The sequence below is a fragment of the Chondrus crispus genome, genomic scaffold, assembly GCF_000350225.1.
Source record: "Chondrus crispus Stackhouse genomic scaffold, scaffold_267, whole genome shotgun sequence".
Taxonomy (NCBI): domain Eukaryota; phylum Rhodophyta; class Florideophyceae; order Gigartinales; family Gigartinaceae; genus Chondrus; species Chondrus crispus.
The window spans coordinates 32,783-58,854 of record NW_005179149.1 but is presented as its reverse complement, the minus strand read 5'-3'; the positions used below and the strand labels follow the sequence as shown (position 1 = coordinate 58,854).

General features: G+C 51.3%; 6 protein-coding genes; 3 read left to right on the top strand and 3 right to left on the bottom strand.

Moving 5' to 3' along the window:
• Positions 1-230: 230 nt before the first annotated feature.
• On the top strand, positions 231-374 carry CHC_T00005045001 (hypothetical protein). The gene has a single exon (XM_005716471.1). It carries the CDS (start codon positions 231-233, stop codon positions 372-374), a length of 144 nt encoding a protein of 47 aa, XP_005716528.1.
• An 18-nt stretch (positions 375-392) lies between these two features.
• On the top strand, positions 393-1,940 carry CHC_T00005044001 (hypothetical protein). XM_005716470.1 is given in 2 exon segments: positions 393-1,400; positions 1,401-1,940. 1 exon segment carries the CDS (start codon positions 393-395, stop codon positions 1,398-1,400), a length of 1,008 nt encoding a protein of 335 aa, XP_005716527.1. The 3' UTR covers positions 1,401-1,940.
• Positions 1,941-2,036: 96 nt separating this feature from the next.
• On the bottom strand, positions 2,037-2,138 carry CHC_T00005043001 (hypothetical protein). The gene has a single exon (XM_005716469.1). It carries the CDS (start codon positions 2,136-2,138, stop codon positions 2,037-2,039), a length of 102 nt encoding a protein of 33 aa, XP_005716526.1.
• Position 2,139: 1 nt separating this feature from the next.
• CHC_T00005042001 (hypothetical protein) lies at positions 2,140-2,619 on the top strand. Its single transcript, XM_005716468.1, has one exon. The coding sequence runs from the start codon at positions 2,140-2,142 to the stop codon at positions 2,617-2,619; it is 480 nt and encodes a 159-aa protein (XP_005716525.1).
• On the bottom strand, positions 2,619-4,232 carry CHC_T00005041001 (hypothetical protein). XM_005716467.1 is given in 2 exon segments: positions 2,619-2,744; positions 2,745-4,232. 1 exon segment carries the CDS (start codon positions 4,230-4,232, stop codon positions 2,745-2,747), a length of 1,488 nt encoding a protein of 495 aa, XP_005716524.1. The 3' UTR covers positions 2,619-2,744.
• A 3,939-nt stretch (positions 4,233-8,171) lies between these two features.
• On the bottom strand, positions 8,172-11,421 carry CHC_T00005040001 (hypothetical protein). Its single transcript, XM_005716466.1, has 5 exons — positions 10,468-11,421; positions 9,906-10,335; positions 9,249-9,720; positions 9,051-9,218; positions 8,172-8,412 (listed from the first exon to the last, which is right to left on the bottom strand). The coding sequence occupies exons 1-5, from the start codon at positions 11,419-11,421 to the stop codon at positions 8,172-8,174; spliced, it is 2,265 nt and encodes a 754-aa protein (XP_005716523.1).
• Between the last annotated feature and the right edge of the window lie 14,651 nt (positions 11,422-26,072).

Here is a 26,072-nt window from a genome sequence, read left to right as displayed (position 1 = left end):
AGACCTCCTACGTAGCACACCACCTGGTGCCTGCGCCAGCCGCACGCCCGCCCCACACTCATACGGCACCACATATTCCCTTTTCGGCTCATCCAACCTATGGCATTCATAAACCACCCGCCAACGCGGCTGACCAACTGACTGGACAATCTGCCCGGTCAGATGAATTATATTTAATTGAGAATGACCTCTCGCTCTTACAATGCTTCTCCCCTCAAAGAATCCCGTTGATGTCCGTTGGTGAGCAGTCGCAACCCCGCTTCAGATTCTATCACCCACTTCGCCTTACCCTTCCTCAAGCACATTTGACCCCCTCTGTGATATACCCTTCCCTCCATTACCACCTACACACACGCTTGCAACTTAAACACTAACTGTGGGTCGCATTGCTCATGACTCTTACGTCAAGCAAGCCCAATTTGAAGGGAATGCCGGCACATCCACCTGCGTCCAACGCCAAGACTTTGCCAAAAGAGCCATATGAAGAGGACCCAAGAGATGACTCGGACCCTCTCGCACCGCCGAAAGAGCTACGAGAAAGCTCGTACCTTTACACTTCGGAGACCTACGAAAGGCGGAAACAAGCAATGGCATCGTTCCGTGCGAAGATGAAGGCCCTGGCACATGCGCAACGGCACGGACAACCGTCGACAGCGATTCAACCTCTAAGGAGAGCGGAGAACGGAGAGGTGAGACCACCGCCAAAATTTGGAAGAACCGACGACCATTTTCTCATCGTCTTTCTTCGTGCGAAGAAGTTTAACGTCGACTTGGCCTTTGCTGAATATGTTAATTTCTGCTATGCTCAGATGGACCATGCTTGGCTCAAGAAGTTTGATATTGGTATGGTGGAGCATCTCATTTCTTCAGGCTCGTTTCAAATCCTACCGAAGACAGACAGGCGGGGGCGGTTAGTTATGTCTATGGACATCAAGGCTCTGATGCCGTACTTGGAGGACATCGGCAGGGACAGGATGCAAGACTTCTTAGCAGCTATATTTGCAATGCTGGAGACTATGATGCTAGACATTCGGGCACAAATTTTCGGTCTTGTTATCGTTGCCGACTTGACGGATTGCAGACTCAAGACATTCGGATTCCTCTCCGTGCAGCAATACCTTCTCTCACTTGAACTTTGCCAACACTGCTACCCTCTGCGTGCTAGCGGTATGTATCTAGTACACGAGCCTTGGTACGTGCGAGGAATGTTGAAGGTAATGAGACCTTTCATGAAGCAAAAAACCAAGGACAACCTACTCTGCTTTGGAACGTCTGTCAAACAGGTTCACAAGTTCATCCCGAAGGAGTCTCTCGGGCAGGCGTACGGAGGTTCGTTAAGGCTCAGTGATAGACGACATACGAGAGTATGGATAGATGCGGTGCAGGCCAGACATCGGTAGCACTGAATTATATCGAGTTTTGCACAGTGCATGTGAACCGTTTATCTCATTGAAGTCAGCAATTGATTTTTGTGAACACAACGCCAAGGCCGCGTCTCGGCACTGCTGTGTTTTGTTTAGAGTCTCTTCATTTTGGCGCTCAGTTCAAAGAACGAATGTTTCGAAAAGCCAGCTTCCGTCTATTCGAGTCGAGGCGAGACACGGAAGACTTGCAATAGAGGGAGCGTTATCCGTTGTCCATGCCGCAACAAGTGGCATGAACAAAAGCATCCTTGAAAGATTCTAATATTGACTCTATCGATGATGTGACAATGCTGTGCTGGCTAGCCAGCTGGCTAGCCAGCAAGGGGCCATGAGACAGCGCACGTGTGCCGCCATCCGAGCCCTCGGCGTCTTTTCGTTTCCCTACATTTATATTTTAAATATATGTTTAAAACATTTTTTTAAAATGTTTTAATAACACGAAAACATAGAGCCAGGATCTTTCTCTCAAGGGTTTCAAAACATTTAAAAGTTTTCTCTGTGAACAGCTTAATTCAACCATCATTGCTTTCCCGCCAAATTAGATAGAAGGTTGAACCCCCCCACTATGACGTTGTGCCGAAGCACGAGGCAATGACCACTGGCAGCCTTTGCTCAGCTTTGACGCTTTCTTTCGCCTCTCACTCCATCCGTCCTCACATCCTCTTTCGATCGCACGCCAGTCTGTCCCGTTGCACACACACCCGCTGCCGCCATGATGCTTGAAAACAACGCCGAAACGCCGTCCCCGTTCATCACGGCTAAGCAGCTAAATTCGTTCCTTCACAAGCCCGTGATCGTTGCGGGCAAGGTGTCTGCCGTTAGCGAGTCCACCATGACCCTCGATGGAGGCGACGCTGGGAAAGTCAACGTCGTTCGCTCCAGGCCGTCCAAGATCATGATTGAGTCCGGCATGAACGTCATGGTCCGCGGGTTTGTCAACCAGGACTTGACCGTCGCGGAGAGCAAGACGTTTCCCGCCACTGACTTGGGTGAGGGCTTCGGTGAGTTGCAAACCCGTCTGCTTTGCTCCAGAATTACCGTGCCACCATCTGATGTTGCCAGTCGTCTGACTTCTGTCCATTTGAAATTGCTCATCCTCTGCGCCTTGTTTCATCTACAAACAGACATGAAACTCTACAATGACGCTGCTGCAATCACGTCTCACCTGAACTACGTGCACATGTTCTCTACTTGAGACCTGAAGGTTTTCGCCCACTGTTTATAATGAAGTATCTTCACAAATTTGCCAAAGCTAGTCAATTAGTCTGTACACTTGAGTTAATATTCGTCTTTTTAAAGAATTTGGTGATGGAACAACTATCAGGGAAGTCCGTATTGCCGCCGCAATCTTTCGTTGTCTTCATGAAGTCGATGAACTTCTTTTTCCAGCTGCTTGACGCGCCTATCACGCTCCAAAAATGCAGCCTTAAATTCTTGTGACTGTCGGGCAGATGTCACAATCATTTCAGAGTGAATATTGAGGACATCGCTTCTCAGATCAGCTTTAACTACGTCAAGTTCCTGCGACATCATCTGTCTCAACTCATCTCGGAACCCAGCCAGCCAACTTGGAGCGCCATCCAGAGTTTGTGATTTTCCTAGCGATGGGGCGAGGTTGTCAGGAACTGCGCTCTGAGGCTTCACAATCCCGTTTGCCGCCGGTTTTGCCACCGTCTCTCTTTGATGCCGAGGAGTTATCCCCTTCAAGGAAGCATCAGCTGGACTTCCACCTTGCCTGCTTCGAGGTGACTCAAATGTTACGTTCGAAGCAGGCCTTGTCATTTTGTCCGGAACGGAATAGAAACGTGGAAATGAGGGTTTGTCTGTGGCAGATGCTGGATAACCGTGCGAAGAGCTGCGGGAGAATGCTGTAGATGGCTTTGGATTTTCAGTTGAATTAGAGGCAACGACCTCATTTTCGGATCGCGTTAAAGCGGATGGGACAGGACTGAGGTCTGATTTTGGGCTTCTGCTTCCCTCCCGCTCATCGCTAAACGCATTCCCGATATCATCTGAGAACGTACTGCCTTGCGGCTGGGACACGTATCCTCGCTTGGGGATCGAGGATCCGGATTTCGGCGGTAATCTCCCTGACAGCGAATCGAGGCTATCACTGTCGATGTGTAGTGCTTCAATATCTTTATAATCCGCCTGATGGTCCGAGTCACAAGCCGGTACGTCTCGTTCTGCCGCGTCAGTCAGCGTGATTGCTTCGATTTTCTCATTCAAAGGTGTAATGGGCTGAGCGGTGCGCGATCGAGGTGTCCTAAATGTAATATGCGCCTTTCTTCCCACTGTCTGAGGAGATTCGTGAAACGAAGTTGACTTGGTTACCCGTCTAGAACTTGGCTGATTGGCCCGTGGTGTTGGCGCGACCGGAGAGAAAATGTCACTATCCCTCGGCCCTGAAGCGCTGCGTAAGGCACGTGCTGGTGTGGTTGTCGGGTCCGAGACGACATCAAGGTGGCCTTCTAGCGCATCTTCGAAATCATCGCTCTCATCGCCAAATCCAGCAAAGAGCGAATCCGAGTCATAAGACGCATTACCGTTTCTCGTGGCAGCAGTATGTTTAGTCATCGAAGAAGAGCCTTTCGCACTGCCTGAAAGAGAAAAAGGGCGTTCAGTGCGCTTGAAGAAATTCTGGAGACCCTCCGTAATACTCTTGTCGGCCTTGCTGTCGACTGCATCCGTGGGCTGAAAATGAACAGAGCGCACAGCAGTCGGCTCCTCAGCGTCATCTCCATCGACGACGACCTCAGAGACCAGCTTTGCCGATTCATTCTCCGAATCGATAGTAAGAATCTGCATCTTTCCGTTTGTCAGGCCGACGGCAAGGTGCCGGCCATCCGACGCGAACGAGACAGCCGACACAGGAGCGGGGCACGAAACCGAAAAGCAAATCCTCTTAAGCGACGGATCGAAAAAGCGGAGCTGCTTGTCAAAACCACCGACACACAAGCTAATCTGCGCGGTCTTCGGCGCGAACGAAAGGGCGGCAGCCGGGGCGCGAAACGGGGTAGTGAAGCGAGAGTAGGTATCGTGCTGCTGCAGGGCGGCGAGCTTCGGCTCAGTGCGCGGCCTGGGGGCGACGTTCCTGGCGACGTCCCAGACGTTGAGGCAGCCGCTCTCATCCGTGGCGACAAGGAGGTTGAGGTGCGCCGGCGAGAAGGCGACGTTGGTAATCTTGGCGCCGGCGGTCGCGCCCGGGGACAGCCTGCGCTGGCGGCCGGCGGAGAAGGAGGCGTTGCGCGGGGACGAGGCGACGGCGAAACGCGCGACGAGGCGGTTGGACACGCGCGAAAAGAGCGAGACGGCCGAGGCCGTGGCGCACGCGAGGTAGCGCGCGTCGGGCGAGCGCTGGAAGGAGACCGAGATGACGGGGGCAGAGAGCGTGAAGGAGGCGACCGGGGCTTTCGAGGCCAGGTCGAGGACGGAGACGACGCCGTCCGAGCGGCCCACGGCCAGGAAGCGCGAGGCGGGCGAGAGCGACACAGACAGGATGTGAGCGGTGGACGGTGGACTGGGGGAGATCTCGCCCAATGCGGCGAGGGATGGCGAAGTGAGAAAGGTGAGCGAGGCGCGGTTAGACGTGACGAGGAAGTTGCCGGTGGGAAACCAGGAGACAGCGGTGGGCGGCGGATGTGGGAGGGCTTTTTGGTGGGGATGAAGGCGGAGGTGGCGATGAGTGACGGCGAGGACGAGGGGGGGGGACGTCATGGCGGCGGGGGGGAGGGGATGCGCGTGCAGGGCGGGGGCATTGACCGGGGGGTGGGAGGGCGACGGGTAGAGGGTGAACGCGCGGGAGCGAGCAGAGGGGGCGTCGAAGAAGCGGTTTGTTAAAAGCGTTTGAATTGGTGACGGCTTTCAACAGCGCGCCATTTTCGAGTAGCGACAGGGAGCGAGCTGAGCACCTTCTCCACGTGGCACTGTAAAGCACGCGCGATACCGTGATTTCTAATTCTGTAAGCCGCACCGGGCGGTATGGTGCAGTACAACAGTAAGTACTGAAGTGCCACCGGCCCAATCAGGATCGAATCGCACTGTCGCATACACCACGTGGAAATACCCTACTGGCTCGCATTGCTTCACAACGAGCATTCGCCAGAGCATTCGTCAGCGCCACTCTCACACCCCCCTGCCTCGTCTCGCCCCTTCCTCGCGTGTCGAGCCACTCATCAACGGCAGCAACGTAGCAAGCATGCGCCCCCTCTCCGCCCGACCACCTTGACATCGCCACGCCCCCTCCACCCGCGGCGGCGCTACGCCCGCCGGAAACACGCCCGCTTCACACCGCCCCGCAGTGTCTTCCGCCCGCTCGCGATGCACCCGCGCACCCCGCCATCGTTGCCGCGCGCTCTCGTGCCCGCGGATTCACGCGAAATGCCCGAGCAGAGGGGCTGTGGCCTTGGCGGCCAGATACAACAGTGCGACATTGTTTAGTGTACTTAGTGTCTCGACGACAACTGACCCCATGTGAGGCTCCTTTTCTACTTACTTTTCGCGACTTGTGCTTGCACAACAACAAGGAAAAAGATACACTCGCCAGCGCAGTCGGCTTCTGCGTTGCGGAAGGATGAAGTGTGGTGAGATATGCACGTCTTTTCCAGTGATTTTTAGAATAACTAAAAAAGAAGCCTTTTGGACCAACCTCAATCCCTTATGTGTGTTGATATCTTCGAAACCAAAACGCCTTTTTAAAATGTCAACCGGCTATTGAAACTTCATTGCACTCTTTAGTCTTTCAGTGTATTCACAACTGCTATCTCAATGTTTTCCAAGATGTTATTGCCGAGGGCATGTACGTTGAAGAAATGGGGTCCAAACTGACTTTATAAGTTTCGATTTAATGTATATAATTTTGCAAAGAAGGCCTCAAATGAGGCAATTCGCCTGTCGTCTAAGACACTAGTTAGCTGGACGGCCAGTACAAGCTACAGATTTGGAGAAAAAGGTGGTCCCTCATACTTTTTGTTACTATAACATTGTTACTTTAACAGATCAATTGTACGAGGCGTGATTAAGGCAATTGACTCGGGCGCGCGAAACAGCGCCATGAAAGTCATGAAGCTAATGCATTTCTCCCGCCTACCAATACATCTAATTCTGGCTGTGATTGCAAGAGCTGGAGCAAAATGGTGGACAAGAAAGGAACCATGGCTGTATTATCGGATTCGAGAAGGACGGCAGCTCTCAACGTTTCAGAGAGCGGTATACACTGCGCCTCGCTCCGCACTGCCTTCCCTACCCCGTTTTTTTCTCAATTCTTGTGTTCGGTTCGTTAAAGGGTAGCGCATTTCTAGCACGTTTTATCCAACGGGTTTACGTACAGTACAGTATAGTGCCAGCGACTGCGAGTATATACAGTGTACTGCACCCTAATAATTATGGCCGTCACCAATTTACTGTACAATGTCGTACAGTACCGTAGCACTGCGGCAGCATCGAATGTAATTGGATTCTGAAGCTCAGTCAGCAGTCAATTTTCAGTATCTGTCATTTTCAGGTTCGACTTTGCACAGACGAATGTGATATCATGTCCTGACGTCCCGATGGATCTTTGGAGTGAAGCAACTTCCTGACGCAGGGTCTCCTTGTTGAGAATCACTTGTGAACAACATACGGTACATGTTCAGTGAAATGGCTACAAGCTGCCTCCCTCTCGACCCCTTAACGCAAGCCGGCGCTGAAACTCCACTCTTCCTATCTCTACTGTAGTGTCTAACCGACCAAGCGTTATCATAACGTAGAGACATCACTTTCCCCCAACGCACTTCTACTTGAAATCCCTTTCAGGAGCCCTGTCATGGTCCCGCATCAACGTTTCGCCGCTGTTCAACTCCTAATGCTGCAGTGTGGCTCTCTTTTGTCTTTCAATTATCTCACAGCCAAATCAAATTTCGTTTGCGTAATGTGCCGGTCGAGAAACACTAGAATCCTTGGGGCACACCCCAGGTGAACAGCCTCTCCTCAATGTGCAAAATGCAGGTAAAGAAGTCAGCTAACTGAGCCCGTAACTGCAGGAAAAGGGTTGGCTCTAGTGATGCGTGGGAGCGGTTGCTGGCGCCTTTATCGTGGGAGATTGGCACGGGGGCACAGATGTGTCGAAGTGCAATTGTCCATTCGGCACTGCACTCATACCCTGCTGGACGAGACTAACAGCAATCATACCGCTCACAACATATTTCCGGAACACTCGGTCGCGTACCATACCGAAAAGATCTACTCTCACGGCTCTCGAAATATTATGTACTGAAATGACCTGTATACCATATTTCGAGGTCCATCATCCGTCGCGCTCTTAAAGTAGCGTATCCCATCCATTTCCTAAATGCTTGCCTCAAACTTCTTCTGTGTAACACTCTGATAATCCGTTCTAAATTCACGTCAGCGATTTTTGCTAGACAGCATGTCCCCAAGGAGCATGCACATCTCTGGCAATGATGTCAAGAGCATAAAGAAACCCCTGCGCGAAACAGGTAATTTTCGCTCTGGATGCAGTAGCAGCGGCTCAATGATAACTGACGTTAACAGAGAAAGGCCGTCACACAGCAATAGGCAAACACTTTCAGACGGGGAGTACGTGTTCAGTTGTGGTGCACGAGCTGGGGCAGCTAGTGAAGCGAAAGATTTTTGGCCAGCAGAATAAAGGAGACCCTTTTCGCGAGAAACATTCCGCAAATACACGTCGGGCACAAATCTCATCAAGGCAGAAAACAGGATGACTATATAACGTTTAAAGGGAAAATTCTAGGAAAAGTCATGTCGAAAAAGAAAAGCTGGGGCTCTGAACAAAAATGATATCTCATCTTGGATGCGATTCATGACCATCCGCTGGTCTCCTAAATGTTTCAAATGAGCATTGTATCGCGTTGTGTTTATTTGCATAGTCAAGCTCGCATCTAGTTTACAAATCTCACTTCCTTTGAAAGGGTAAAACACAAAAGGGTTCTTCGGCCAGCCAATGAAGGGCCGCGCAAACTGTGATGCGCTTCATCATCTCAAGCGGCGGTTGTGTTTTTCATCTTTTCGCCAGTTTGTCAATCATTCTAAGTCACGCCACAGCCTTCGTAGGAGGATTTCGAGCCTCGTTTGCTTCTCTCGACGTTTCCAGGAGCTGATCTTTCAATTGTCGAAACTGGCCGTGTTCTTCTTTAATCTCCGAAAAAAGCCTCTGAAAAAGAAAAGCTTCGCTGAACTTGTTTCACTCTGAAGAAGTACAGTAGTAATATCTTGTTTACAATTTCCCTCATGTATGGAGTAAGTTTATCAGGGAGTGCGGTCATTCAGTTAAAGCGCTCTTGCTGTACCATGCCATGGTCATATTGCATGTCCTACTGGAGGGGTACCATGGTTCTCTGTCTTTTTCGGACATGCTGGCAGTTCCTAATTTGCAAGTCTGTTCGGATGTTCTCCCAGTTTACCCACAGGAATATTATCTTCAAATGGTGCGACAAATTCTGTGTATACAGGTTTAACGCAGCTCACTCTCAGAGATTCGAATAACGGCAAGGCAGGCCAATGATATCAAGATAAGACGAACACATGGTTGCGTCACATGAAGACCTCGGTTATGGTAAGTTGTTTCCAGTCATTTGCCACCTTGTGTGATGACTCTAGCTGTCCAGCCCGATGATTTCCAAAAACCTGGCTTTCACATGCTCCGTAGATATTCCGAAAGCGTCTAAAACGTCCTTTCCGGGTCCAGACCTTCCGAATTCGTCAACAGCAACATGGTGGTTCGCATACTTGGACCACCCAAATGAACTTCCTGCTTCTACAGAGAGAATTCTCTCCCTTTCAACACAAAACACTCCTCTCCTGTACTCCTTATCTTGTCTCTCGAATTGTGACCAGCATGGCAGCGACACGACATGAGCGCGCACTTTTTTCTCAGTGAACATCTGCTTGGCAGCTTCGACACACAGAGACACTTCGGAACCAGTAGCCACAATGATCCCGTCGACAGAACCTTCTTCTGGGGGTCGATTCACTACGTATCCTCCTCTCTTTGCTCCGTCATAGTTGGTGGTTGGTACTGCACCAACTGTTTGACGTGATAAAACAAGAGTGCTGGGTCTCTTCTTTGTGGCAACGGCAACTGAATAAGCAGCTCCAGTCTCGATTGAATCTGCAGGTCGCCACAAATCGTGATTTGGCATCGCTCGGAATGAAGCTAAGTGCTCGACTGGCTGATGAGAAGGCCCGTCCTCCCCTAAGCCGACGGAGTCGTGAGTCATGATGAAAATTGTCCCGGTTTCACTTAACGCAGCCATCCGCATCGCAGCTCGCATATAATCTGTTCGAAAGTGATGGCATGTTTAGAACGAGTGGAAGGGCATGCATGCATAAAGACGTCAGAATCAAGCAATGGCGGTACGACGATGGCTGGTGTGTCTACAAAATGCACGAATTCTGAACGTAGACCCAAACAGAGTCGACTCCTTTCGTTCACACGTAGCACGGTCCTCGATGGAAACTTACCGGAAAAGACGAAAAACGTAGAACAAAAGGAGCGCATGTTATATCCGGAGAGTGATATTCCATTCGAGATAGCCCCCATGGCGTGTTCTCGGACTCCAAAACGGATGTTTCGTCCTGTTCGGTTGCTATCAGAGTAGTCGCCAGAGCATTCCATATTTGTCAACGTGGATGGGGTCGTGTCTGCGGCCCCACCCATTAAACTCGGAAGATGTGGAGCAAAAGCATTGAGAATGCTTTTAGAATGTTTTCTTGTTGCTTGGCTCTGGCTTCGATTGAGGAAAGCTTCGTTCCGTATCGCGTCCTCGACTGTGCTGTCTACCCTCCCGAGCAACACCTCTGCCGAGAAACTCGCATGAAGCCCAGGGAAGGTTGTGCGGTATTCAGCCAACATTTTGTCCCATGCCTTTTCGTGATCTACACCAGATATTTTCTTCCTTCTGAAATGCTCCACTGATGGTGGAGGGAGCACAAAAGGGTCATATTCGTAGTTGAGAGCTTTTCGAGCTGCCCTGGTCTCCTCAGCACCTAAAGCTGCTCCATGGGCTTTTGCTGTGTTCGCTACTGTAGGAGCTCCGTAACCAATGGTCGTGGTAACTTTGATCAAGGTTGGTCTATCGATCGTCCTCTTGGCAAGGGCAATGGCTTGATCGATCGCTATGACGTTATCGTTCCCGTCTTGAACGTGTAACACTTGCCATTCGTATGCCTGAAAACGGAGTGCAACGTCTTCTGTAAAAGCAAGATCAGTTCCCCCATCGATGGAAATATGGTTGTCATCATAGAGCACGATGAGCTTGCCAAGCTTCAAGTGCCCCGCCAAGGAACAAGCCTCAGCAGACATACCCTCCATTAAGCAACCGTCTCCAGCAATACAGTACGTATAGTTGTTGATTGGTTCATGACCAGGCCTATTGTACACGGAAGCCAAGTGCACTTCTGATATAGCGATTCCCACAGCATTGCAGATTCCCTGGCCGAGAGGGCCAGTAGAGACTTCAACTCCTGGAGTTATGGCGCATTCTGGGTGCCCTGGAGTTCGAGAGTTGAGTTTCCGAAAGCTCTTGATATCTTCCAGAGTGACCGAGTCGTACCCGTAGAGACACAAAAGAGAGTACAAAAGCATAGACCCATGTCCAGCTGAAAGTACGAACCGGTCCCGATTGACCCATTTCGGATTTGAAGGATTGAACTTCAAATGATTGTCGAAGAGAACGAAGGCGGCAGCACCCATACCCATACATATTCCTGGATGTCCACTCTTGGCGTTGTTGATAGCATCAACACACAAGAATCGAATTGTGTTGATACACACATTGGCAAGTGCACGCTGCTCTGGAGAATCGTAGGGTGATTTTGTGAGCACAGTGTCGTGTAGTTCTTCTGATGACAATGAACCAGGAGCCTTGAACTGGGAGCCAATTGGGCATAAGCAACCAAACGAAGAGGTCACAGAGTCGACAGTTCCCGAACTTGTACTGTTCTGTTCTGAGACCGTTTCTTCGATGACGTTTGACATATTGGAAATTGTGCGGAGATCTAAGAATGGTGACTAAGCCAAGCAGTGCGGATGTCAGGGACGCACAGATCGTTTAAAAAGAGGTGTGAGGTTGTTGAAGTAGTCTTCCGCCTGCGTCCAAAAATCCTCAAAACTAGGGCTGGGCGGCATGTGGAGATAGAAGTACTGTAGTTTCGATACTGAGCAGTTAATCTGTATCTGAGGCAGTACCTAACATTCAGAAATGTGGAGCGGTAGATCCAGCAAAACAAGGCGGCAGCGTCGCAGTAAGAAGCATGCTGAAGGACCTGCAGCGGATTTCATTACTTTCATGGCTGCATATTCCATTGCATCGGGGCAGGCTGTGGCCATGAAGGACTGCATACTGTTTCTATTTTGTGCTCATGACTTATGTGCTGTTTCATTCAAATTTGTCGCGGAGGCGTTTCATAATCGACCTAGATGCGGCGATAATGCGTGTGAAGGGGACGTCAACAGATTCTGTGTGTCCTCGGTGGCGACACAAAAAGAGGTTCGTGGATAATGGGGCGATGATTGGAACGACGAAGGAAGTGGAGATCGGTATGAAGACAGACCAAAATTCGCGTGAGTACCTGACCTAGAAGAGGGGAGATGACCAACATAGCATACTTTTTTGGTGGTTCTGCCAATACGTGCCAGGAGGCAATTTTGATGAGTTCCACACAGCGTTGTGGATGAGGAGTCAGGTGGGTTGTACAGGAATGTGATTGCATCTAAAGGTCTAAAGGGGAGCTCTTTGGTCCAAATTGAGATGCCCACCCAACTCGCATATGCTTCTTATGATCTACTCTCGTTCGTCACTGAAAACCGCCAGTCATGATAGGCTGCTGCTCCTAGCAAACCCTGCTCTAGCAGTATATGAACGCCTTTCGGCCCCTTATTCCGAAGGACTCGCCAAACGTACACGCAAAATAAGCTGCTCCATACCTGCTGACATTCTTTTAGGAGCGAAGAAATATCATAGCCCCTGAACCCTTTACTTGCGATGCTTCTATATTTTACTGTCTGTCAAAATGTACCCTCGATTGCCAGCAATGTAATAAATTCCTTGCGAGCAGAAGGCAGGGTACGTGGGGTGGTGGTGGTGGTGGGGTGCGAGTCACCAGAAGGAGGTTGACATTGAGCTGAATTACTGCGAAATACACGTATGACGGGAAGAGGCGTATTGGTTAATCTCCGTTTTGTTGCTTTTGAGTCGCACGAAGGGCTTGAGATGAACGTCTGGTTCCCGCGACGAGAGCCAATAGTGGCCGATGCTTCACTACCTCTCATCTCGGAGATATTTGTCTCCAAAAAAGTATGATAAATTTACAAATATATAAACTACGTACAGTAGTAGAAGTGGCGTCTCGGGATGAGCAAGCAACAAGGATTGTGATGGCCTCCCAAACAGCAGGGATTGGTCTCTGGATAGCTACCCTTCCCGTCGGCTAAATTTTGTGTGGTAAAAGGGAGTGCCCCCTGGCCAGGAGACAGGTGGAGAGGGATGTGCACAGTATATGTAGTAGCGATATCTGACAGAGCTGTAAGGAAAAGAACGTAGGGGAAGATCGTAGAAAGGATGAGCGTTAGCGATATCCAACAGTCGCCGCGATCTGACCCCCGGTTCTAGTTTGCGGTCACATCGCAAACATTCCTTTTCTTGACTGCCAGCAGTGCTGCCAGCATCGCATCCCTCCGAGGCTTTATATTGAAATTTTTAAGAAAAGTTCTGTAAGACAAAAAGAGTACAGAGCTCAAACTCCGTTGTGAGGGCTCTACGTTTCGCCCTCGACAACATTTTAGGGTACAGTACCCGGCACGTTGCCGGGACGGCGTCGGGTCGGACCTGGATGATAGGTACTTCCGACAATGTCGCCGCCCGCTGTTACATACAGCAACAGGAATTCGTCAGCACAGGAACGGCGCCAGGGCTGTTCGGAAAAGTCACTTTCCAGAGGTATTCACGAGCCAAACCTTGCGGTAACCACTTCCTCTCTACCGCTGACGTTCTCTCTCCAGTGAAGTCCCGTGCTCCTGTATGATGAGCCGCTCTGAAAGCCTGCGAAGGAAAAGCGTTTCAGAAAGACAACGGGACAAATACAAATCTGTACTACTAGCCGCTGTAGCCGCTTTAATTCTAGAGGAGGATTCTGTCAATCTGGTGTTTGCAAAATTGCAACTCGAGCGAATTTCAAATGCACACCGGGTTGCGCCACGGCGGGTGAACGCTGAAAGGCAAAGGACGCATATAAGTTTCGAAGAGAGTACTGCATTATATAGCAATGAAGAATTCGAGCGTGCATTTCGAATGAGCAGGCATTCTTTTTATGTTCTGCTGGAGACGTTGGGTGATGACCTAAGGAGACGAAAGGCACGAAACACTGTGAAACCCGCCGCGAGATTGGGCATAACACTGCGCCTTCTTGCCGGTGGCAGCTACCTAGATGAGATGCGGCACTATGCACTTTGCAAAACCACAGTGTACGCAATTTTCAAAGAGACAAGGGTTTTTCTGCTTCGCAGATTATCATTCCCAGACGTTCTGGGTGCCAGGATCAACTGCAGCGGCTTGCCGAAGAATTTAGAGTTTCTCGAAGGAGCGTGAATCCTTTGACGGGATGCATAGGGGCTTTGGATGGGATATGTGTTAAGGTCAAGCAGCCGGAGACTCGCCACGGTCCAGCAGGATTTTATTGTAGAAAGGGATACTATTCTGTACCAGTTCAGGCGCTCGTGGATGCCCGCTATCGATTTGTCCTTGCATCCGCAAAGTGTAAGGGGTCAACACATGACTCTCTAGCGCATTCAGTGTCGTACTTAGGCGGATATCTCGCCGCAGGTTTGCTACAAAATGAGTTTTAGGTAGCAGGGGACGAAGCGTATGCTTGTGATGAAAGCTTACTAACTCCTTATCCTGCCTCTCTACTCCAGGGCCACCCATACCGCGACGCTTACAATTTCTTTCAATCCTCCCTGCGTATGCACGTCGAACAGGCTTTTGGATATCTGGTTAACAAATGGAGAATTTTACGGCAGATGGAATTTTCATTAGAAGTCAGCATCGAAATAATTATTGCCACCATGAAGCTGCATAACTTCTGCATTAACCAAAACGGTCGGCAACACCGTATTAATTTGTACAGTTCCGATTCTCTTGCAACGTTGAGGGAAGACAGTGATGACTGGTATCGTATCGCCAAAGAGGAAAACTGGCAGATTGTGACAATGCTCCGCGAATCGTCAGAGGCGGACTTCGCGCGAGGTGCTTCTAAACGAAGGGAGAAGATGGTAGCGCTTCTGGAGGGCCGTGGCATCCTTCGACCTTAACATGCAGGTAGGAAAGTAACTGGTACTAGGAAAAAGGTAGTCGTCCGCAATGGGTGGGGTGGTGGTGGAAAAACAAATCGTTTGGCATGTTGTAAGTTCAACATGTCATGATGGTAATATTTAGTGAGCATCCTTTCTGCTTTATTGCTTTCACGGCACGCCCGGGGTAACGCGGTGTTGTCTCCAGCGGCGCGCGCGCGTGCACCCCGGCCCGGAAGAGCAGGCGGTGCGGACAAAGGAAGGCACGCGCCGCGCAACGGACAGCGCGCAATCTCGCCGCAAGATCTTTCTCGGGAGCGCATCTCGACGGGCTAGGGGGCTGTTCCCCACGGCGGGCCTCCTCACGTACGTATACATGGGCGCGTTGGCGGGGGCCGTCGCCGCCATGGTCACCACGCCCGCCGACGTGCTGGTCACCAAGCCAGTATATACATGATAATATGGTATATGCATCTTTCGAATGCAAAAGATCGTGCGCGAGAAGAGGTGCGTATTTTGTACGCGGAAGTGAGGCCGCGGTTTACCGGCGGTTACGTGCGTCGCGCGGGGGCGTGGGAGCATGCGCGACGGGGAAGGAACGGGGGCGAGATGCACAAAAGCTCTGTGGCGGGGGTGCGCGCGCTTCGCACGCTGTCGCGAGATGCGGTATACGCAGCGCGAGTTGCTCGAGCGCGCTCCCGACCGCGCCAACTGTGGGCGTTCCGCGCGGATCTGGGACACGCCGCTTCGTTATGCGCGCTCGTGCTCGAGCGGCGGCACTGGTGCGGACACGCGTGTGGTGGCAGGCGCGGTGCGTGGCCACGCAATCTCGCCTCAAGATATTTTATGACGGGAGCCAAAAAGGTTTTCCACCCCCGACGCTGCGCAGTACCTCGGAGCGCACAGCGAACGGACGCCGAGAGATTCGGTCAGCAGATGCTTTCCAGCGGGCACGCGCGCGATGCGATGCAAGTTGTTCACAACTCATAATTTAGTTGTGTGTTAACTCACCGCCGTTTCGAATTGCTGCCCCAATTCCCCCGCCCCGCCTCCCACACCGCCCAATATCGGCCCCAAACCCACTCACGGCCCCGCTGACCACGGCGCGCCACCGCCGGCCCGACATCTCCGACCGCCGTACATCCCCGCCCGCCGGATATCTCCCTTCCACCGCTTTATGCCGCTCTGCGTCCGACTTTTTGTTTCTGCCAAGCTCGGGCCTGACTGCCGCGCAAGCGCCCGTCATCGCGCCTTGCAACGACAATCTAACCTCTCCCCCTCTGCTGCGCCCGCCGCTCGCTGTTCCACAGCGCTCCTAAATTTCCCCTCGCCCCCACCGCACCCTCGCAAATGCCGCGCGCCGCCCGCCCCGCGCGCCGCCGCCCTCTTCCACCGCCACGCAGTTAAAGCGCACCCCCGCGCGCGCGCACACATACGCAATAGCCGTTGCATGCACGCGCCCCGCGCGGGCGCACTGCCGCACTGCCACGAGCCACCGCGAGAGCCTGAAGTGATGAAGCGGCTTTATTGCCAAAAAACCTTCGGTCCTGTTTCTGTCCTCCGCTCGTCAGTTGTGTGTCCTCTTCTTCGTCACTCGTCGTTTTCGCGTACGCAGGCGGCGGCGGCGAGGCGGCGTGGGGCGGGGTCGTGAAGAGGCTTCCTGTGTTCCAGTCCGGCGAGGCGATGGCCAAGACGGGGTGCCGCTTCGCGTTGTGGAGCAGCTGGACGTTCCATATGTCACTATTCATCGCTTGGCAAGTTGTTAAACTTCTGAACAGCCTCCGATAGCCCCTTTTCGCAAATTGAAATAATGCCCTCGCCAGCCCCTCCGTCTTTCACCCTCTTCAACCGCATTGTGCGCTTCTCGATGATGTCATACCAGTCCTCTTTTTCAAGTTCGTCGGAAAGCGGTGTAGGCTTCCCAGCTACGTTCGTGGTGCTCTGTGCATTTGTCAGAATATCCTTCACCTCGCCCCAGCGATCCTTACTCTCCATTCTCATTTCCTTAATTTCTTCCCCAGCCTCTTCATATGACGCACTCCGCCTTCTCTTGCCAAATGATGAACTAGGCTTCAATGCAGAACTCATACCCCCCTCTTCCATACCAACCTCAAATGTTTTTAAACTTACATCGAACAAGAACTGGTCTGGTTCCTTAGTGTCCAACCGGCATACCACAAAAAATATCCAAACTCGCTTCATATCCATTGTCGCAACGTTCCCTTCCTTGTCATGCAGACCTAAAAAATTATGGAAGTTATACGGATCGTTGTTTCCCGACTTACGGTAATCCTCAAAACGTTTTGTAAACATAGATCGTGTCCTTTGATAGAGATTCTTCAACTTTTCAGCTGATCTCTCGCAAAGGGGGGGCTCCGAGGAACACGCCCCCGGCACGGACGTGGAGAAATCCTGTTCATATGAAATAAAATGATCATTAAAGCGCCTCGCAATAATCCGCCAGAGGTCATCCCGAGTAAAATTTGTGCGAAAGTTGTCTAGCGTGAGCGCGTTGTTAAAGTCCAGTAATGCTTTCCTCGAAGGAGTATCATCACGCAGAGTTACACATAGCCTAGCAAATTCAGAAATTGAGAATAAAGCCACTACTTCTGCGGGGATGCTTGAAGGATTTTTTTGTAGAGCAAGCTCTCCATTGTCGCCAAAACCTCGATCTCCACACTTCCTCAGGGTCTGTACAATTATTTGGACTGGAAGTGGTTTGTCGAAATTGCATACATTCTGTTCAAATTCTTCTATGAACTCCTTCACACTGTTGCATTTTGTATTCCCATCACACGTTCTTTCAAATGAAACTCCCTCCCTCTTCCTCTGCAGCACCAAAAGGTAGTTTCGGTACACCAGTTCCATCTTGTTTCCTGATGCACGACGTTTCCATTCCTTTCCAATTTCCCCGTTTGTCCGCTTTGTTTTCCTTGCGAAGAATGTGAACAGCTTATTCTGCATGGGGACGTCATGGTCGTCGTGCACATTTTCGAAAAGTGCTCTCGGCGGCAGTTGAACGCCAACGACGCCACCATCAACAGCAGCTTCTGTTCTCCTGACACCAGTTTCGAATGATTTTGGCGAGCTCCTTGTGCCTACAACAACGGCCGATAGCCCAAAAACGGACGCAGGAGCGCACGGAGCGTTGCTTCGCGTTGGCGTTGTTAACAACGATTTCTCAGCTGCAAGCCGACGGAGGGAACGCCTTGGAAATCCTTCCATTTTCATGCGATCGCGACAGCTACAAGCAAAACCAATACAGAACCGCCAGAGGCGGGAGGTTTGGCGCAAATACGAATGAAAAAGAGGAAAGAGATGTGTGGAAGTGAGACAAAAGAAAGATTCGCTCCCTGCAGTAGACGCCTCCAAAACCCAATCGCTAATGTTTCCTGCCCAGAGTCGATGGTTGCCACTTGCGGCACTCCTCACGCTACAAGTATGGGTAGTTTATTCAACTGTAAGGGAGGGGGGGTGAGGGGGGAGGGGTCGGGGGTGGGGCTGCTTGCGGAGGCAGGGGCTTGCAGAGGAAGGAGCTTGCAGAGGGAAGGGGTTTGCAGAGGAGGGGGTTTGCAGAGGAAGGAGTTGCAGAGAAAGGGGCTTGCAGAGGGAAGGGGCTTGCAGAGGGAAGGGGTTTGCAGAGGGAAGAGGCTTGCAGAGGGAAGGGACTTGCAGAGAAAGGGACTTGTAGTCCAGAGCAACCACATCTCCCCCTTGCTGGGATGTCAAAAAAAGGAGCCAACCAAATGCCCACACTTGTGTGTCTCGTGCACTTCTTACAGTGCTGAGATAAAGTTTAATGTTAAAGATTAACATCGAACTATCCAATGAATAGGCTGCAGGTCACTCAATGATATTGTAAAGGCGAGTGATCAAGATTTCTCTTGAGTTAGAACCGGGTCTGACTGGTAGTGAGGTGAATGAAAGCGGGGAAGTGGGGAGGAAGCAGAGGCCGTTGTGTTTGAGCGTGCTTGGGGATGATGTGCAGCAGAGGCCTTGGTATTGGAGCGTGCTGTAAGAGTGTGGTGAGTAGCAGAGGCCTTGGTGTTGGAGCGTGCTGTAAGGGGGGTGCTTGACAGTCGCCGTACAGTTAAAAATCTTGGAAAACGTTGAAAGTTTAACTCGCGATCACTTGTGTTGAGCATCGGTGCGCAGCAGGATGCGCCACGGGACCATAACCTGTGGTAAAAGGGAGTGGCACCTGGCCAGGGGACAGGTGGAGAGGGATGTGCACAGTATATGTAGTAGCGATATCCAACATTTTGGGCACTTTTCACGCGAAATGGCGCCGAGCTGCGAAACTTTGTCCTTTTAATAGTCAAAACACACCAATAGATAGCTGAGAGTGTTGTAAAGCTACCAGTATGAAGAGTTCTGGTTTAGTGTGACTATCAGTCCTAGTGTCTAGACGACCGGCAATTTGCCTCATATGAGGTCAGGCTTGGCCTCATATGAGGCCGGGTTTTTTTTTGCAAAAATGTATACATTAAATCGAAATTTTATAAAATCAGTTTAGACACCATTCTTTAACCAATATTCCCTCGGGAATAGCTTCCTGCAAAACATCGGGATAGCAGTTATGAATAGAACACATCCGGAAATATGAGGCTCCCACACTAAGATGTGGATATTGCTCAAAGACCTAGAAGCTACCGATAATATTTGGTAGTTACTGTGCACACCAAAAATTCCGCAAATATGTGGGGTGTTCCAGGAATATCCCATATGCTAATACTGAAAGCGAATTTATTAAAGCGATGATGCTTTGCGTATAGCAGCATGCTAAAACACTATTTACTGTGGGCTTTCAGTAGTTTGATTTGCGCGGAACTTCAAATCAACACGTCTACGCCTTTCTTCACGATAGTTCGCCTGTACGCGCCTGCTTTTTTCAATTTGAGTTTTACCAATCTTGTACCAACGATTCGTAATCTTATGGTACAGACGTCCGTCATCTGCCCTAATGGGATTCCAACGAATATGCCAGTTCGTCAGCCCCATGCACAACATGAATATTGAATCATATATTTTCTCTGACCATTTCCATTTTGACCCCACAACGTTCCAAATGCCCGACATCCTCCCAAATAATTTTCCACAAGTACACGGTCGCTTGAAATATGTCGATTCTCTGCAAATTGTGATGGTGACAGAACACCATTACGCGGCTTCTTAGTAGGATTAATAGCACGAAAAAACTCCTTAGAACCTTATAACCCTTGTCTAATAAAATCCCCCATGTCTCTGGAAATTCGTCTTCCATTACACCATTCTCCTCCAGCTCCAATTCATCAGCACACTTTTTCAATTGCTCCTTGTGGAAGTGTTGCATGTCCAGAAAATGCGAAAATATGATACAGATCCAGGCTCGTGGGCACTACAGCCAATTTACATCCTATTTAGCAGAACGGATGCCTCAATTTTGTATCCATACAAGCCATGCATCTTTCTAAAGTACAGATTACTCTCGCTCAAGTTCCCGCTTGGGAGATTCGATGGCTGGAGTCTCAAACCTGTGGCATAGCGGGCCATCGGATAGTTGCGAAACAAAGCGGTAGTATCGACCATCTTTTTCATACTCCATTTTCTGGCTTGATGGGAATTCCCATGTTTTAACATAATACTCGTATATTGGTACGGATATGATTGCGGCAAACGTTAGAATGATGCGTTCAAATATTGCCGCCTTCATATGGAACATTTTTCCCATGTAATCCTACTGCGATCCATGCTTTAAAAAGGCTAGTGTCATGAACAGCACATCCTTGGCGGTCTTGTCATATTTCCGTCCTCGTCCGACATTATATTCGGACATTTTGTGCACCATAAACGCCTCCTGAACCCCTTTAAATTCCATTGGGGAGAAGTTAGTCATCTCCTTGATACCTTCTGCCCCGTTCTGATCATAAAAAGTGTCCATGATCGGACACTCGGAACCGTTTTCCTGGTCAGTGTCCCATTGGAGCGGTTGAGACAGCTGTACTTCGAGTTCATTCTCTCTCTACCGGTGCATCAGCGAGTAGAGAGAGGGCAGTAGCTGCGTTAGTTGAAGTAAAGGGAGCCATGGGGATGGGCTTTTGATGCGGTGGGGTGTGTACTTTGAAGAAGACCCCTGTTCTTCCGAAGTTACTGTATCGTTTTGGAAAAGAACGGGAGACGTCCTAAAAGACCGCGCAATTTGGATATTACAGAAAGCGCAGAATTTGACTTCGTAATCTCAATTCACATTGCTTGCAATCCAAAATATTTAAAATTTGATAAATGGTTGAGTATGTTGGCAATGACAATGCCTATACCGTATCTGCGCAGGTGCGTACAGTATACAGTTCTTAAATGCGCATGCCCATTCAATTTGCACAAGTGGCCTAATACACAGAAATACTAAGAATCTAACATAGTTTCAACAATCGGATGATATTTTAAACAGGCGTTTTGGTTTCGAAAATATCAACAAAAAACGTTTTGATGTTCTTTAAAAAAGCTTCTTCTTTAGGTATTCTCAAAAAGCCTGGAAAGCACGTGCAGATCTCACCAAGCTCCACCCTTCCACAGCGCAGAAGGCAACTGCGGTGGCGAGAGTATCTTTTTCCATTTTGTTCTGCTGGCACAAGTCGAGAAAAATTAAGTTGAAAAGTTACCTCATATGAGGCCATTTGTCACCTAGAAACTAGGACATCCGCAGAGCGGGTCAGTAAACAACCGGAACTATGAAACAATAAAACCCAACAGAAAAATAATAACAAACAAAGAACAAAACAAATAATCAAAGATAAAAAACAACCATCAGAGAGATAGACATGTGAGAGAGCACGGATGACGAGCAGGGCGGGTAAGTAGGAAGAAAAATAGACACGCCGGGGACGGCGGGGGTTGCCAAGGACACCGCGGGAGCTCTCTTAAGTGCAACGCGGAGATTCGCAACGGCGACGCTCGGCATGCTGACAGTAATTACACCAGCTCGCTATCTTTTGATAATTCTTCACCAGCATACGGGTACACTCCGTGTACACAAACGCGAAGAACCAAAAATAACCGGAGAGCATCATGCGGTCGGCCGCTGGTGCGCAAAAAACCAGGCTGAGACCGCGGTGACAGTAATCCGACTGTCGAAGTACACTTGGAACATCGATTCTGAGGTCCAGTCGAGTCGCTGCATAATCCACACCTTCCAAAGACCCAAATTAACCAGCTCATTAACACCTCCAATACGGAGGCTGTGTGAGCCGAAATAGTAACCCGCGGGGCCGTTTCACCCACCAGTTCCAATGCACGTGTTACACCGAGGGCGATATCAGCGACACCAATGCGCTGCGATGCACCAAGGCCAAAGAAGCTAGCACTGGACGGGCGAACGGCCGTCCACTTCTGTAGCAGCATATGCGGGCTGTGATGGGGTTCCCACTCCGAACTCAAAGGGTAGGAAAGCAAAAGCGGGCGACGGGTCGCCTTTTCCTTGCGGTGCGATAGTCGAGCGGTCATCGAGTCGGCCGTCAGTGTAACATGGCTCTGCTGTAGATGGGCGACAGTGACAGCACGACACTGAAAAATGAAGGGGAAAACGGCCATAGCACAGCAACCAACATCGGAAGGGTCTTCGGCCGCCAGTCCGGCGTCCAAAACTTTCTTCATCAACGGAACAGGGCATTCAGCACGTAACAAGTGGTCCGATCCATACCGATCGGACTTACGGGCATACGCCGCCATGAGGTCGCGCACCGTGTCCGTCATTGTCGGTGAGGCAAAACCGTGGTTGATGTGGTATCTGGACACCGCTGACACGTATTGACGAACGGATTGAGGCCCCACTCTTCCCTCCAAAGCTAAATATCCAATGAACGCTAGTACATCTCCTTCTTCGGCCGGCAACGGTTCCCGGCCATCCTCGTCACAGAACGTCAACCACTTCCGCACTTGGCCCAACCGGCTTGCTCACGTGCTTTCGGCCCAACCATACTCCGCCAGCATATCCGCTGCCTCTTCAGCTCCGCCGGTCGCCGTCTCAAAGCCTGTACGCGCCAGCACTGCTGCTCGAATGCCATCCGTCCACCCCACTCTCAATTGACCTCGGCGATCACCATTCCCTACCCCGCGTTGATGCTCCGCTCTCCTTCGAACAGGGGAACGTCGTGATCTCCGGGGTCGAGACTTCGTCATGCGACAACTCAATGCGAGCAAGCGCGCGAACCAGGCTTCTGCCGGCCACTTCGGTGCTATCAATACAATACCCCACGTCCCCTCTCCGCCTCGATCTTGCTGACCACGAGCGGAAGCAGGTCGAAAGGCGGATTCCAGAGCCGTGCTTTCCCATCGCTCCAGTTTTCTCCCATCTGAGTCGCGAGGTACTTCTTGCGCGCGATCAAAGCATCCCCTAACGGGCGAGTGCGGAAGGCCACGTGGCTCAAGCCGAATTCCTTCTGGATTGAGTTCACCAACGCGTCCGTAGCTCTCGCGTCGCCCGGATCCCAAGTTCTCGACAACGCGTCAGCGAACTTGTTCACCGCCGACGGGATCCATCGCACCTCTATCTTGACGCCGAGCACCCTCATCAGCACTTCCAGTCGAGGCAGTTCCTCCATCATTACTTTCGAGGCCGACACCATGGAGTTCAATATGTACACTACTCCCTGGTTTTCCTCGTGCAGTAGCATGCGCCTGACTCGGGAGTCGGATACGTACCCGGCAAAGTGTCGATGTAGAACCAATCGAACTGCCCGAAGTTCCCTCAAAGGAATTGAATGCGCTCTGTTCTCGGCGTTCCAGAAACCGCGACCCTCCCACAAACCCGGTAATCCAGCTCCTTCGTCCAACCCCAACGTTCCGCCGTATCCGACGTCGGCAGCATCGCTGTGCATCGTCAGATGCGGGTTGATTCGGATGAGGTCTCGGCCTTCTTCCCGCGAAAGCGAACGCCAATACTTGAGATCTCTCAAAGATTGTCGGCAAAGTCGGACTTTGGGGCTCCGGGTGTTTTGCGGTTCGGGTGTTTTCGGTTCGACGAAGATTTCGCTTTTTGCGCTGCGGCCCACCCCGGCTGAGACCGGGGTGGGACATGGCTGCGTACTTGGCCCTCGCTCCTCTTGCGTCGACTTCCTCTCGGCCAGGCTCATATCGAAGTAGATGGAGCGAGTGTAGAACCTGGCGAGCGGAAGGGCAAGAGTGAGCGAGACGCAGACACCGCAAAAGTGACGGAGCAGCTCTAGTGAAACCAGACGGCGGTTTTTCTGAGCCAGTAGCATGATCTTCTGCGCGAGCGAGCGCACCTTCTTCTCCGAAACGAAAACCTTCACCTCCACGGTGTCGATGTGTACCCCCAGGTGGTCCACCTTCTGACTGCCTTCCCAACACCCCTTCTCCGGATGGCGTACGATGCCCAATCTCCCAAACAACTCCGTCAGCCTCCTTCGGACCCTCCTGCAGTCCGCAGGGCTGGATGGTGTTCCGTACGGGCACGGCGCGGCGACAAAGTCGTCGATGTAAGGCAAAATGCGGTAGCCGAGCTTCTCCCTGAGGTACTGTACGAGCGGACGCAGTAGCTTGGTGAACCACAGTACAGACCGCCCCCAGCCGAAGGGTAAGGCGATACACCGAAAGTAGTGGCCACCGTACCGGAACACGAAGAAGTCTCGCACATTGGGGTGCAAGTAGAAGTGACGGTAGCTGCTCTTGATATCCCATGACATCAGTGTATCTCCCTTCTGTAGCTCGACGGCAAAGGACGGCAGGGTCTCCATCTTCACACTTCCTTTCGGCCAGTGCTTGCTCTGCCGATGGAAGTTGACGACAAACCGTCTGTGTCTCTCTTCCTTCTCCCCTTGCCAAACAACAAACGCAGACGACACCATATTGCCTCCTGTCACGACCCTGCGTACCTCCTCCGGCCCAATCTCCTCGTACACCCCTCTCTGCATCCCTTCTCTAAATCTCCTTCGGCGAACTCCTTGTCCTCCTCTGATTGGGGGATTTCTCCGAGTACGAGTCCGTCCGTGAACGGTACCGAGGGCATGTCCCGGATTCCATAACGGACTGCTCGCACGAGGTACTTTGACGCTTTGAGTTCCGAACGCCACGCGTCCGCCCTCAGCGACGTACCTCTCCACAAAGGTTGTCCCCCTACTACCTTTGTGGGCAACGTCCCCCGTAGGGGGCCCGTCACTCTGACGGGGCAGCCCCAGAGGAGCCACCTGTTCCCTTATTTCCCGCCACCTTCTCCATACGAGTCTTAGCGAGCTGTTTAGCAGTCTCGGTCTCCAGACCAGTGGTAAGAGCCTCCCTAGCAGTCCTGTATGACTCGGAGAAGACGGCATCGTGTCCCTGCTCAACAAGAAAGGACATCTGGCGCGCGGCTTCAACACCTTGCTCAGTGATGTCTCGAAAGTACTGTGCCCTCATGGACAGAACTTCGAGGGCTGCAGCAAAGGATTGCTGAGCAAGTGTGAGCCTGCGTCCCAAGTCCTCGGTATCTCCGTCTTGGGTCTTCGCAAGTTCCAGTGCCGCGAGTCCGAGCTCAGAGCAGACTCCAGCAGCGTTTACGTATTCCCATTCCTTAGCGGATTGACGATCCTTAGACCTCAGATCAGCGAGGAAAGCATTCGCAGGGGGCTTAAGGTACTTCATGTGTGTAACCGGCACATGAGGCCTCCGCTCGAAAATGCTTCCCTCGCCCACTAACTTCGACGAATTCAGCTCGGTGACGACCATGCCGTAATCTCGGCGGTTCGGCTTAGCGGTAGCCCAGGCTGCCCGCACAGCCGCTCGCGGCGCAGCCGGGGAGATGGCGTCGTTGTTGTCCGGCATCTTCGTCTAGACACGCTGTGTGTGTCCTACAGAATGTGTCACCACCCGGTCGAAAGGGAGAATTTCTCTGTCAAAGAGAAAAGACATGCCGGGGACGGCGGGGGTTGCGAAGGATACCGCGGGAGCTCTCTCAAGTGCAACGCAGAGATTCGCAACGGCGACGTTCGGCATGCTGACAGTAATTACACCAGCTCGCTATCCTTTAATAATTCTTCACCAGCATACACTCCGTGTACACAAACGCGAAAATCAGGCTAAATGGCAAACGGATGGCTGAATGACGAGGTGACTATCTTTCGAAGGGGAGCTCAAAAGTGCGCACTGCTAATTTTGGGCACTGGGGTCTGCGAGCACTGCTCAAGCGCGCGTACGGGCATGGACTTCAGCAACTGCAGAAAGCCCTGGGGCAGTTTGCGCCGAGGGGGTTCCCGGGGAGAAGGAGTTAGCGAGGGCATCGGGGATGGACGCGGAGCCAGCCGCTGCCACTGCGATATGATCACAGCATTGTTATTTAGCGAGCGCTTTTGCACGCTTCTCGTCCACCCGCA